This window comes from Rhincodon typus, chromosome 7 (assembly GCF_021869965.1).
Source record: "Rhincodon typus isolate 14 chromosome 7, sRhiTyp1.1, whole genome shotgun sequence".
In the NCBI taxonomy this organism is placed as follows: Eukaryota; Metazoa; Chordata; class Chondrichthyes; order Orectolobiformes; family Rhincodontidae; genus Rhincodon; species Rhincodon typus.
In genome coordinates, this window is record NC_063338.1 from 89,396,739 (window position 1) to 89,411,862 (window position 15,124).

At 45.1% G+C, this 15,124-nt stretch overlaps 1 protein-coding gene across 1 annotated transcript in view; it reads right to left on the reverse strand.

The window, feature by feature from the left end:
• LOC109922190 (myc box-dependent-interacting protein 1-like) overlaps positions 1-8,361 on the reverse strand; it is a 77,830-nt gene extending 69,469 nt beyond the window's left edge. Inside the window, exon 1 of the mRNA XM_048599258.1 lies at positions 8,239-8,361. Coding sequence (XP_048455215.1) covers positions 8,239-8,361 — 123 coding nt within the window. The remainder of the gene's footprint in view (positions 1-8,238) is intronic.
• Positions 8,362-15,124: the final 6,763 nt, after the last annotated feature.

Consider the following 15,124-nt stretch of genomic DNA (forward strand, 5'->3'; position numbering starts at 1 on the left):
GCTTAGCCGAACTCGTCCTCACACTCAACAACTTCTCTTTCAATTCCTCCCACTTCCTACAGACAAAGGGGGTAGCCATGGGTACCCGCATGGGCCCAAGCTACGCCTGCCTCTTTGTAGGTTACGTGGAACAATCCCTCTTCCGTACCTACACTGGCCCTAAACCCCACCTCTTCCTCCGTTACATTGATGATTGTATCGGCGCCGCCTCGTGCTCCCACGAGGAGCTCGAACAGTTCATACACTTCACTAACACCTTCCACCCCAACCTTAAGTTTACCTGGACCATCTCTAACACCTCTCTCCCCTTCCTGGACCTCTCTGTCTCCATATCGGGCAACCACCTAGAAACCGATATTCATTTCAAGCCCACCGACTCCCACAGCTACCTAGAATACTCCTCCTCCTACCCACCTTCCTGCAAAAATGCTATCCCCTATTCCCAATTCCTTCGCCTCCGCCGCATCTGCTCTCAGGATGAGGCATTCCACTCCCGTACATCTCAGTTGTCCTCGTTTTTCAAGGACCGTAACTTCCCCTCCTCGGTGGTCGAGAACGCCCTCAACCGTGTCTCCCACATCTCCCGCACCTCATCCCTCACACCCCGTCCACGCAATAAAAACCAAAAAAGAATCCCCCTCGTCCTCACGTACCACCCCACCAACCTCCGGATCCAACGCATCATCCTCCGACACTTCCGCCATCTGCAATCCGACCCCACCACCAAAGACATCTTTCCCTCCCCACCCTTATCTGCTTTCCAGAGGGACCACTCTCTCCGTGACTCCCTTGTCCGCTCCACACTCCCCTCCAGCTCCACCACACCCGGCACTTTTCCCTGCAACCGCAGGAAGTGCTACACCTGCCCCCATACCTCCTCCCTCACCCCCATCCCAGGCCCCAAGAAGACTTTCCACATCAAGCAGATGTTCACCTGCACATCTGCCAATGTGGTATACTGCATCCGCTGTACCCGGTGTGGCTTCCTCTACATCGGGGAAACCAAGCGGAGACTCGGGGACCGCTTTGCAGAGCACCTACGCTCGGTTCGCAACAAAGAACTGCACCTCCCAGTCGCGAACCATTTCAACTCCCCCTCCCATTCCTCAGACGACATGTCCATCCTGGGCCTCCTGCAGTGCCACAACGATGCCACCCGAAGGTTGCAGGAACAGCAACTCATATTCCGCTTGGGAACCCTGCAGCCCAATGGTATCAATGTGGATTTCACAAGTTTCAAAATCTCCCCTCCCCCCACCGCATCCCAAAACCAGTCCAGCTCGTCCCTGCCTCCCTAACCTGTTCTTCCTCCCACCTATCCCCTCCTCCCACCTCAAGCCGCACCTCCATCTCCTACCGACCAACCTCATCCCGCCCCCTTGACCTGTCCGTCCTCCCTGGACTGACCTATCCCCTTCCTAACTCCCTACCTACACTCACCTTTCCTGGCTCCATCCCCGCCTCTTCGACCTGTTTGTTTCCTCTCCACCTATCCTCTCCTCTATCCCTCTTCTATCCGCCTCCCACTCTCTCCCTATTTATTTCAAAACCCCCTTCCCCTCCCCCTTTTCTGATGAAGGGTCTAGGCCCGAAACGTCAGCCTCTCTGCTCCTATGATGCTGCTTGGCCTGCTGTGTTCATCCAGCCCTGCACCTTGTTGACACGATGTTCAGCCATCAGCTTTAGACTTTGCAGTTGGAGAGTTTAGCACGTTCTAAGTTGACCGATTCTCTACTCAGGAAAATAAGCTGTGGGGAGTACAGTCAACACAGTGTTTGGAGTTGGAAGGACACAGCAGATCAGGCAGCACCAGAAGTGCCGGAAAGTCGAAGCTTGAAGAAGGGTCCCGACCCGAAACGTCGACTTTCCTGCTCCTCTGATGCTGCCTGACCTTCTGTTCCCTCCAGCGCCACACTGTGTTATCTCTGACTCCAGTATCCGCACTTCTTGCTATCTCCGTGGGGGGAGTACAGTGACCTTTTTTTTGGGTCAGGTTATATATTTCAATTCTGAGGAGGGGTCACCGGACCCGAAATGTTAACTCTGTTTTCTCCTTCACAGATTCTTCCAGATCTGCTGAGCTTTTCCAGCAACTTCTGTTTTTGTTCTTCATATATTTCCCCCATTAACTCTCCTGTGTACTCAGCAGCTTGCAGTTTCAGATTGAATTGCTGGACCAAGATTCTAGTTTTCTAAAGTATAAACGTGGACAAAAGAGCTGAATTCCAGAGGTTGAGGAGAGAGTGACAGCCCTTGACATAAAGGCTGTCTTTAACCCAGTGTGGCATCAGGGGGTCCTGGGAAAACTGGAACCAATAGGAGTGTGTGGGGAAAGCTTTCCACTAGTTAGTCAGACCGGGCACACAGGAAAATGAAAACATCTCAAGAGGATGTTGGAGATACTCGGCATAATCTGTAAAGAGAGAAGCAGAGTAAATGTTGGAAAATAGATTTTGTTTATACACTTTTGACAAAGGTAGAGGAGAAGTAGGAGCCTATGGCGTAGATACCAAATGCAAAAGGGTTTTTAATTGTGGAGGAAGAGAGACATAACGAGGGTATAAATTAGAGTGTGAAAAGGGAGAGACTGTGGCATCATTAATGTTCATCTACAGCATCAACCAGAGGGCACTGGGTGACCTGGCAAACCTTTAGAAATGTCATGTTCTCGTAGAATCCCTACAGCGTGAAAAGAGGCCATTTGGCCCATTGCATCTGTACTGACCATCCAAAGAGCATTCCACTCAGATCTATTCACCAACCCTACCCATTGCATTTAGCACGGCCAATCCACCTAACCTGCGTGTCTTTGGACTGCGGGGGGAAACCCGCACTGACACAGGGCGAACGTGCAAACTCCACACAGACAGTCGCCCAAAGCTGGAACTCAACACAGTCCCTAGTACTGTGACGCAGCAGTGCTAACCACTCAACCATTACACCACATGTACATGCAGACAGTATATTGTCATTGTGGCATCTAAGCATTTTCATCCTCTGCGGCCTCATTCCCTCCCGATCTCTGCTCCTCTAATGCTTGCATATTCCCAAATTATAATCACTCTGCCATTGGCAGTTCTTGGGCCCTGAGCTCTGAAATATTCCTCCCACCTCCCACCAGTCTCTCATGGTACTGATTGAAACCCACCTCTTAGAGCAAACATTTGATTGCCCTGTGCTAATATCTCCTCGTGAGGCTCAGGGTCTCATTTTAAATATTTTCTGAATCAGCCTGTGTAAAAACCAATATAACACACATCTCTGGAGCATGCGGGATTAGAACGCACATTTCCTGGCTAAAAAAAGGTAAGGACACTGCCACAGCACCAAAACACCTGAATTTGCTTTGACTGATTATGCTCCTGTGAAGCACTATGGGATTAAAGGTGCGTTGTCAATCAAATCTTTTTGTACACTTAGTCATAGAATCGCAGAATTAATACAGCATGGAAAGAAACCATTCGGCCCATCGTGCCTGCACTGGCTCTCCAAATGAGTAATTTAGTGCCATTCTCCTAACCTATAACCCTTCTTAACCCTGCACATTGTTTCTATCTCAATAATTATCTTTAATGCCTCGATTGAACTAACTTCCACCACGCTCTCAAGTAGTGCATGCCAGACCACAACACTTCGTGTGTGGAAAAGTATTTTCTCACCTTGCATTCATTTATTTTGAAATCACTTTTAATCTATGCCCTCCCCTTCTTGATCCTTTCATGCATGGAAAGCATCTGTCTCTGTCTAGCTATAGGGAAGGGCTGAATAGGCTGGAACTATTTTCCCTGGAGCGTCGGAGGCTGAGAGGTGACATTTTAGAGGTTTAGAAAATCATGAGGGCTATGGATAGGGTGAATATTCAAGGTCTTATTCTCAGATGGCGGAGTCCAAAACTAGAGGGTATAGGTTTAAGGTGAGAGGGTAAAGATTTAAAAGGGACCTAAGGAGCAACCTTTTCACACAGAAGGTGGTGCGTGTATAGAATGAGCTGCCAGAGGAAGTGATGGAGGCTGGTACAATTATAACATTTAAAAGGCATCTGGATGGGTACATGAAGAGGAAGGGTTTAGAGGGATATGGGCCAAATGCTGGCAAATGAGACTTGATTAATTCAGGATGTCTGGTTGGCATGGACAAGTTGGACCAAAGGCTCTGTTTTTGTGCTGCAAATCTCTATGGCTCTATGTGTACGCACATCTCATGATTTTGAGAACCGCAAACAAGTTTCTTCTAAGCCCTCACCTCTCCGAGGAAAGCAGTCCCAACTTCTGCAATCTGTCTTCCTAAATAAGACTTATCAACTCTAGAACCATCCTGGTAAACCTCTTCTGCACTCTCTCCAATACATTCACATTATCCCTGAAATGTGGCACCTAGAACTGGACACAATCCTCCAGGTGAGGTTTAAGTGGTACCTAATATAAGTTCAGGATATACTCCCTGCTCTTATATACTACATCCCTGTTAAAAAGCCTGTTGACATCAAGTCATAGTACATGACAACAAATTCAAGAGCAAATTTTCAAAATTGGCACATATTATGAAATTTGACGGGGAATGCCCGAGGATTAAACCAATATACTGCAACAGGACATGGATAACTAAGAGAATAGGCAGACAAAATTAAAGATGCAATTTAATGCAAGTCATTGTTATCATTTAATGCAGTGGAAGCCTATTGGAATGAGGGAATAGGGGTTGGATAGGTCTAGGACAGAAGGGGGTTGGTCAGCTCAGTTGGCTGGGCAGCTTGTTTATGTTGTGGAGTGATGCTAACAATGTGAATTGAATTCCTCTACTGGTTATAGTTATAACGATGGACTCTCCTTCTCAATCTTACCCCCTACCTGACGGATGGTGACCCTCAGGTTGAACCACCACTAGTCATCACTTGTGAGTGAGTAGCCCTTTCATGATGTGACCTTTATGATAACTGGGTGTGAATGAGTTACATACATATAGAAAGTAATCAGTACAGTGCGAGTTTTATGGAGTGCAGTTAACTGAAATAAAGCTTCCACTAGAAGTGTCCATTCAAAATCAATTTAAATCCTTTTATCTCCTGGTGTGTAACTGAAGAGCAAGGTGACACATTTTGGCAGAAAGAATAGGGAGAGGCAAACTAGATTAAATAGCAGATTCCCAAAGTGTGCTATTTATGCAGAGATAGAGAGAGATGGAGATCTTATGCATTGATCTTTGAATGTGGACAGTCATGCTGACAATCTTTTGACATTTTGGATTTGCGAAATAGAGGTATTGAGTGAAAAAAGCAGGGAAGCTCTGCTCAACCTCTATAACACGCGTCCTATTCCACGTATGGTCCTAAAATCATAATGGTTGGGAGTAGGCCATTCAGCCAAGCAAATTTATTCTGTCAATCAGTAGGATCATAGCTACTCTGATAGTGACCTGAACTCACTGTAAAGATTCAGTCTGCATGAAAATTGCTCCTGTGGTGCACAAATCCTAGAGTGGGTACTGAGCCCAGGGGCTCCTGGCGCAGAAGCTAGAGCACTACTGCCCGAGATGGATCTGGCACAGAGGCTATTTAGTAGAATCGTTCCATGGATGAGGCATTTCAGTGGCAAGGATGGGGTTGGAGAAGCTGGAGGTGATCCCTTTGAAGTAAAGGAGGTTGAGGGAAGATATGATGGAGATGAAAACAAATATGACAGAGCTAGACAAAGTAGCTAACCTCAGAAGTGTTAGGGTACAGAAGGAGGCCATTCGGCCCATTACACCTGCACTGGCTCTCCAACTGATCATTGTAACTTAGTGCAAATCTTCAGTATTTTCCCATATCCTTACACATTGTTTCTATTTACACGACCATTTCATGCCTTATTGAAGGTCTCAAATGAACCTGCATCCACTACACCTCCAGGCAGCGCATTCCAGACCCAAACCTCTCATGTGAAAAGTTTCTTCTCATCTCATATTTCCTCCTTTTGCAAATGACTTTCAATTTGTGCCCTTGTGTTCTTGATCCTTTAGTGGGCGGGAACACCTCCTCACTAACTATTGCATACCAGATCTTCTCTTAAAAAAAACTTTCTCTCCATAGAAAACAGTCCCAATATTTTCAATCTATCTCAAAACTAAATTTCTTCACCCCTAGAACCATTTTTGCAAATCTCTTCTGCACTTTCTCCAATGTGTTCATGTCCTTCCTACAGTGTAAGACCAGATCTGTTCACAATACCAGCTGAGGTCTAACCAGTGTCTTATACAAGTTCAGCGTCACCTCCTTGCGCGTATACACCTGGGTCTCTCTGTTTCTGCACCCCGTTTTGAATTGTACCCCTCACCTTATATTGACTGTCCATGTTCTTTTTATGAAAATGATCAACTCACACTTCCCTGCATTGAACGTCATCTGCCACTGATCTGCCCACTCCATCAACTTGTTTATGCCTTTTAAGAAGATCCAATCTCATTGGCTGATGCTGACTCAGGGATACAAATAGACAATTTTGGGGAGGAGCTGCTGGGGAAGAATTTTGGGAAGAACTTGCTTTGATTTATTATTGTCACATACACCTAGGTACAGTGAAAACTTCTGTTTTGTGTGCAGTACAGACAGATTATACCAGACAAAGTGCAAACAAAGTGTAGCAGAACAGAGTGAAGAATACAATGTTATAGCTGCAGAGAAGGTGATCAAAGAGCAAGATCAACATTAAATTTAAACTTGGAGAGATCCGTTCAGAAGTCTAATAACTGCAGGGAAGAAGCTTTTCCTGAATCTGTCGATATGTGTGTTTAAGATTTTGTATCTTCGGCCTGACAGATGAGCTTGGAAGAGATTATAACTGGGGTGGGAGGGGTCTTTGATGATGTTGGCTGCCTTCCCAAAGCAGTGAGAAGTATAGGTGGAGTCAATAGATGGAAGGTCAGCTTGAGTGACGGTCTGGGCTGTGTTCACAACTGTCTGTGGTTTCTTACAGTCCTGGGCAGAGCGGTTGCCATACCAAGCCATGTTGCATCCAGATAGAATGCTTTCTATGTTGCATCTGTAAAAGTTGGTGAGAGTCCTTATGGACATGCTAAATTCCTGAGCCTCCTAAGGAAGAAGAGGTGTTGTTGTGCTCGAATTTGTTTTCTGCAGCAAGTGGTGACATGAAAGTTGTTGCCTACCAGGGCAATGGAAGCAAAGACGATCAATGATTTCAACAGAAACTGGGCACTTTAGGGATTTAAACTTGTAGGACTACTGGTGTAGAACTGAGTGACAGGATCAAATGTGTACAGAGAACCAACATAGACTCAATGGACTGGGTAGCCTCTTGTGTTGTAATAACTCTATGATGATGAAGGATCTTCTTATCAGTGTTTTCAGTTTTTATTTCAGATTTCCAACATCTTTCTAATTTTGGTTTTGTGTTGTTGAAGGGCAACAGGAGTCTTGGCTCAGTACCTCGTCCAAAGGATGGTGCCTACAACAATGCAGCACACCCTCAATAAAATACTGGAAGATCCACCTAGAGCTTGAGGTCAAGTCTCCAGTGGGAGGCATGGATCCACAATGTTCTGATTCCAAGTACAGGTAGCATCATCCACTGGTGCACCTCATTGTCGTCTTCAGTTTCATAGCTCATATTTATTCATATGTGGCATTTATGCAGATCTCCAGGGAGGGAAGGAGATTGGCATTGTAGCCGCCTCCACACTTCCCTCACCTCTTTCCTGCACACGCACACACAGACAAAAGCACTTAGAGCAATGATCATTGTTAGACAAGTGGAGGATTATCATCTCTCTGAGTAAGCACTCCTTGCCTCACCAAGATAGGCTAACTCAGCAGAGGCTATAAGGTTTAAAAACAAAGTTGCTGGAAAAGCTCAGCAGGTCTGGCAGCATCTGTGGAGGAGAAAACAGAGTTAACGTTTCGGGTCCGGTGACCCTTCCTCAGAACCTATAAGGTTTAAACCATTCCAAACCCACTGGATAAGACTTCCACTTATTTTCCATCTTTGCCAAGACACTTGAGTTAAATGCCAAGTGTGGGGCAGGTTTAGTACCTTCACTTCAGTCACAAGGATTCTGAGTGACAGCAATTTATTTCATCGGTAATTTGTGAGAAATCAAGAGAGCAAGGTGACCTCTACAAACTGACCAGCAATGCTGCTCGTTTCTCACTGGTTTTTTACGTTTACAGTATGCTTTTCCTTGTGGTTGATAGTAAGAGAACAATGGTTGGACAACCAGTAGAGGAGATAGATTGAATCAACTTACGTGCGCCCTGGAACTAGCGAAGTGAGTTGCTGAGAGGGAGACGATGATATAGTCGCAATGATAATAGGTCAGGACTTTGCTCTGGTGGAATGGGTTCTCGTCTCGCCATGCAGCTGGTGACATTTAAATTTGTTTAATGAATCTGGAATTAATAGCTATCTTTAATAATGTGATTATGAAGCTATCAATTTTCGTCTTAAAAACTGATCTGGTTCAGGGGAGGAGACCCGCCATTCTTACCTGGTCTGTCCTATACGTGACTTCAGACCCACAGCAGTGCGATTGACTCTTAACTGCCCTCTGGAAATGATGAGTAGACCATTCAGATCTTGGGCAATCATTGATGACCCACGAATGTTGGCCTTTCCTCCAATATCCTCGTCCCATGAAAGATTCAAAGAAAGAAGAGAGTGCTGGGAGATCTTTTACATCCACCTGAGGGAGCAGGTAGGTCCTTGATTTAACATCTCACCATAGAGATGGCACCTCTGACAGTGGGGCACTCTCTCAGTACTGCACTGGAGGGTTAGCCTAGATTATAGTGCTCAAGATTGAGACTTGAAATCCCAACTTTCTGACTCAAGGCAAAAGGTTAAGCACTAAGACATAGCTAACATCTAAATGCCCTCAATGCTATCTCTGCCCTTACCACAACTGTACTACGGTATACACAGATAGAAAAGAATGCATTTCAATAGCACCTTTTGTGACTTCAGGTGGTCCCAATAACTTTACAGCCAATAGAGGTCTTTTGAGGTGTGGTCAACATTACTATGTAGGAAGCGTAGCAACCAATTTTCGCACAGCATGATCCCACAAAAAGCATCTTCTTTGAAGTATCATCTGACGTTTAATTGTCAGTTTGGATACTGAGCAAAGTAACAGGTGCCTCACTGAAATAAAATGTCAAAATCTCCAGCTACAAAAAACTGAACAGGGCAACCCTACAGCATAAAGATTGGAAATGCTCCTTATGTAATTTTTCATAATATTGCGTTAGACTTTTAATTCATAACATCACTCAACAGCACTGTTATTCTGTGATAACTAAATGCATCAGTCTTATTTATAATTAAAGCATATCACTCTTTAGTTGCAGTGTTTTCTCTTGTGGAAGGCAAGATGTGGTTTTAGAGATGGACATCTACTTTAACTTATTTCTCAATCAACCCCAAGCATTGAATGGAAATTGTACAAGATTGTAGAATCCACAATGGTGATGTTCAAATTGGTCAGCAAGCAAATAATGTGATTGATTCATGCAAAAACAGCGATCCATTTCTACAAACAGTCATGTTGAAACCGATGCAGTGCATGTTTGGAATTTGAGGCATAAGTTAGCTTTTATTTAGTGCAATGGAATAAGCAGGTTCATGTTATTAGTATTTACTTGTTTGTTAATATTTTTTAGTTTGCATAGATATAATCTTTGGCAAAAGCAAAGACTTGTAATTATATTGTGCTACTCTTTGGAATGCCAGGTGCTGGCGGACAGAATAGGAGCCAATCTTTGCACACTCCTACAAACATTTATATACAGAAATGCATAAGACAAACATGCACTCCCCTTCCCCCAAACCATCGTCTCAGTCTGTTCCTTTTGCATGTAAATTTGATTTTTATTTTATTGTCATGTGTATTTTACAGTCAAAATACAATAAAATACAGCGAGAAGCTTTCATTCCTCGACACAAAACAGCACATGCAATAGGATTAGGGTTAGGGTTAGGGTTAATTTAAGAATAAAGAGAAAAAGAGAAAGATGTGGCTTGAAGAGAGGCCAACAGTCCTGAGCCAGCTCATCACCGCCAACGATACCTGCGCTGCTGTCCCTTCACCACAGCTTTGTCACTGTCTGCACCAGACCCAACTACATTGAAGTCGTCAATCCTCAGGCACCATCTTTGCTGCTGGTCCCGATACTCCTCCACCACCACCTCACCGCTGTCTGCGCCTGGGCAACCAACATCAGAGTCTATCGCCACTGGGCCCACCTCGTCGATGTCGCTGTAATGCTCTTTTGCCACCGCTTCGCTGCCCCCAACAAAAATGTCGCCGATCCTCAGGTGCTATGTTTAGCTGCTGGGCCTACCTCGCCAATGCCTCCTCTGCTGATGTAGCAGCTGCCAATTCCAGGTCGTGTGCTTGCTCTGGAAAAGTAGGTAGGGGTCTGATTCTCCTCTGCGCTGGGCCCCCTTGAGCTCTGTGCCCTGGGCCGGCTCAAATCCCCAGTTATGGACCACAACCTGTGCACAACTAATTTCTTATTAGCAGGTGGCACCTTTAGTGTATTAAAAGAAGTCAATGTGTTTCACAGGAGGGCAATCAACTAAAAGAATGCAATGGAGTCACTCAACAAGATACAAGGATGTGTCACTGGAAATTCAGTTAGAGCTTAAGAGAGAAAATAAACGTGCTTTTGTGCAGTACCTTTCTTGATCACCAGCTGTCCTAAAGCAGTTCAGAAGGTAGAAGTGCTTTTGAAGTGTATCCCCTGCTGTAATGTAATTTGCATAAGCAACAGTAAGATACTGACCTGATTAACAATAATCTCTTTCGAGGGGCAAATATTGGCCAGGTTGGCAGAGATAATTCAAATGCTACTCTTTGAAATACATAGTTGATTTCTAATTTCCACATCAGAGGGCAGATGGACCTTGGTTTACCATCCCACCAGAAAGTCAGCACCTCCCACAGTGTAGCTGTCCCTCAGTCCTGCAGTGTCAAACATGAACTTTAGGCTCAGTTCCTACAGTAAGACTTGAGTCCTTTTGAACTTCAAAGTCTAGTGTTGCTATAGTTAACACTTTTCCTTATTCATTCATAGGATGAGGGCATCACCGGCTAGACCAGCATTTATTACCCATCTCTAATCACCCAGAGGGCAGTTAAGAGTCAACCACGTTGCAGTGGGTCTGGAGTCACAAGTAGGCCAGACCAGGCAAGGATGGCAGTTTCCTTCTATAGAGGACATTAGTGAACCGGATGGGCTTTTCCTGATAATAAACAATGGGTTCATGGTCACAGAAACATACAAACACAGAACATAGGAGCAGGAGGAGGCCACTCGGTCCTTCGAGCCTGCTCTGCTATTCTACACGATCATGGCTGATCGTCCAACTCAATAGCCTAATCCTGCTTTCTCCCCATAACCTTTGATCCCATTCACCCCAAGTGCTATCATCAGTCATCATTAGACCCTTAATTCCAGATTTTTATTGAATTCAAATTCCATTATCTGCAGTGGCAGGATTCAAGCCTAAGACTGCAGGATATTACCTGGCTGTCTGGATTAACATTCCATGATAATATCACTAGACTGTTGCCTCCCCTTAAAAGAAAGTCAATGGAGATTGTAAGGCTGAATATATGTGGGCATAATTTTATGTTTTCTTTGGTCAGGTCCGAATCATATTGAGTTTTTTTATTGAACAATTCCCACCGTGAGGCCTGGTGAAATTTTTTCACCATATTTTACAAAAGTTGCCTCATTAACAACCTACCCCACAAATACGGAGTCTGTCAAGTGCAACTCTGCTCCCATCTTATTCTCCATTCAACCCTGAACAACATGCCATTCAGCAGATGTCCCAGAATCCACCAGCAGCCTTGCATCAGCGTCATCTTTAAAGGCCTGTTGTGCAGATGGACAACCACCATAAGACCAGAACTACCCTCTTCACACAGAGAGTGGTGGGTGTGTGGGATGTGCTGCCGGCAGTGGTAGTGGACTCAGATACTTTAGAGACTTTTAAGCGACTCTTGGATAGGCACATGGAAGATAGTAAAATGTAGGGTGCAGGGTAGATTGACCTTAGTAGGATAATAGGTCGGCACAACATCGTGGGCCGAAGGGCCTGTACTGTGCTGTACTGTTCTATGTTCTATGTTCTATGTACCCTGCATATTCCTGGATGTGGTAGATAACAGGAAAATCGTCATCGGGCTTTGTGGGCAGGGATATGCCGGTCCTGCTGGATGGGGTGGTACACAAGTGAGATTTCCTCTTCCTCCCACAGGACCAGCAGTGGATGTCATGACACCAGCCCAAGCCAACCTGATTTAAGGTCGATACTGGAGTTAAAACAATCTCAGCCACCCAGTGCGATGCACAGCAATGTAGGGAGAAGGTTGACACTCCTTCAGAATAAGGACTACCATCTTCTCTTTGATACCTTGCAGTCACTCAGTCTCTGCTCCTGTACCCACTTCCCACAAAGGCTCATTGCTCTACCATTCTCATTAGTCCATGCCACATCTTCTTCACTCTCTGTCCCACACCCCAACTCCCAGCACCATTCACCCTGCATGTCCTTTGTGCTGCCTACTCACTGGCTCTGGACACTTCCCCACCTACACCAAAAGTAACAGCCACTTTCATCTCCATTAATAGCTGCTTATCTCTCATCCTAGTAGGGCGGAGAGAGTCAAGACGGGTGGTGGGCTGCCCAACATTCAGCTCGTCATCTCTTTATGTGGGTACGACCTTAACTCTGACTGCTCTGAGTAACTGACTGACAGTGTTCAAGCTCCTGGAGTGGTAACAGAGACTTACTGTGTGGGATCCCCCTGAGAGAAGGCTACTCCCCCTTGACATGACTGAGGGCTGATGACCATGACAAGCTTCCTGGCTTGTATCTGTGCTAAACAGCAAGGCAAGGCAGAAGTATTTTGAGCCTGCTATCTCTGGCTGAGGGGGCAAAGTGCTGAAAGGCAAGGCAGGGCAGGGATACTGTAAGCATTGAGGAAGGCTGATAGTGAGGGTGCACAAAAAGAGTAAACACCTGAAGATGCAGCCTTGTCCAGCCCATGAGCTGGGTGCGTATCCCTTAGTGCACTGTGTCCTTGCTGCAGCATTGCAATGAGAGTTGCCAGCGTAAGCCCGTTGGGAAAGTGCACTGTAAGTAGATCAGACATGGGCCCAGGAGGTATCTTAGAGGCTGGCACATGTCAGATGCTTAATGCCCGTGGACATGGGCTACATGCGGCTGGCACCCATGGAATGTGCCCTGAAATGTTGGCACCTGGTGTCCAACATGGAGGTTGTTCAGAGCAAATGGCGAGCTGAATTCGCCAGGTACATGCTCTGGTTTCCCATGTTGTTTTCCTTATGTTTAGCTGGTTTGGCAAGTTTGGTAAGATAAAATGTTAGATATTAATGAGGTGAGTCGGGCCAAGAAAAAGGTGTTTAACAAGCAGTGATTCCCCCAATAATTTACAACCCAGTGAGAAACTCGCCATGTCACTTGTGAAAAGCATAAAATATCGAGCGAAATGCTCCTGAGAATGAAACGAGCCTCACCAGACTTCTCATCTGATTCTACCATCAATCACAGCATAGTCCATATCACTCAGACTCCAAAAAGATCCCACAACTCTTCAATTTAAAATATTGCAATGGAAGTGGAATAAGCACAATGTATCTGTGCTCTCAATGAAAGGAAAGAGGCATTACAAGTAGTTCCCAAAGAATCTGTTTCTATCTCAATTCATTCGAACGAAGTGTGGGATGCCAGCAGTTATTGCCCATCTCTAATTATTTGTTTTTATTCATTTACAGGATGCGGACATCCCCACTGGCCAGGCCAGTGTTAATTTCTCGTCAGGCAGTTGAGAGTCAACCGCACTGCTGTGGGTCTGGAGTTACATGTAGGCCAGACCAGGTTAGGATGGCAGTTTCCTTCCCTGAAGGACATTAGTGAACCAGGTGGGTTTTTCCAACAACTGACAATGGTTTCATGATCATCATTAGACTTTTAATTCCAGATGTTTTAAAAAAATTAAACTTGCACCATGATGGGATTTGAACCCAAGGTCTCCAGAAATAAATGGATCTCCAGCTTAATTGCCTAACAATAGTGCCACTGGGCCATCACCTTCCCAGGCTATGTGGTGAGCTTTTGCAGTGCAGTATTGCATCCCTGTCTCTGAGTTAGGCAGCTGTGATATAAGTCCTCCATGCTCTCGGGGAGTGCTATAACATATCTCAACTGGTTGATATAAAGTGTGGTGATGAGTATGACTGAATGGTTTGCAGGGAGTCAGTTAAGAGTCCATCACAGTATAGTTATGACTGAAATATTAGACCATTTGAAATGAATCATGTAAAGATAAATGAGCCATATTTAAAAGTCAGGCAATTGGCCACCTGCTCAATGCTTTGTTACCAAAGCTGTTTACAAAAATTATATCACACGTCATAAGTACTTTGTTTCAAACAACTAAAATGCTATAAGAGTGACAGTGTGAAACAGGCTGGTAGGCTAGAGAAGGTCGATGTTAGTAAGGAAGATGGGCTAGGAATTTTGAGGAAGTTGAAGATAGATAAGTCCCCTGGGCCTGATGGGATTTATCCAAGAATTCTATGGGAAGTGAGGGAAGAGATCGCAGGACCTTTGGCGATGATCTTTTCATCCTCACTGTCCACGGGTATAGTGCTGGAAGATTGGAGAGAGGCAAATGTCATTCCCTTGTTCAATAAAGGGAATAGGGATAACACCGGAAATTACAGGCCAGTTAGTTTTACATCAGTGGTGGGCAAATTATTGGAAAGGGCTCTAAGAGACAGGATTTATGATCACTTGGAAAGGCACAGTTTGATTCGTGATAGTCAGCATGGATTTGTGCTCACAAACTTTATTGAATTCTTTGAAGAGGTGATCAAACACGTGGATGAAGGTAGAGCAGTGGATGTGGTATACATGGATTTAAGTAAGGCGTTTGATAAGGTTCCCCATGGTAGGCTCATGCAGAAGGTAAGGAGACTTGGGATAGGGGGAAATGTGGCAGATTGGATTCAGAATTGGCTGACCCTTAGAAGACAAAGGGCGGTAGTGGAAGGAAAATATTCAACATGGTGCTCAGTTACGAGTGGTGTACCACAAGG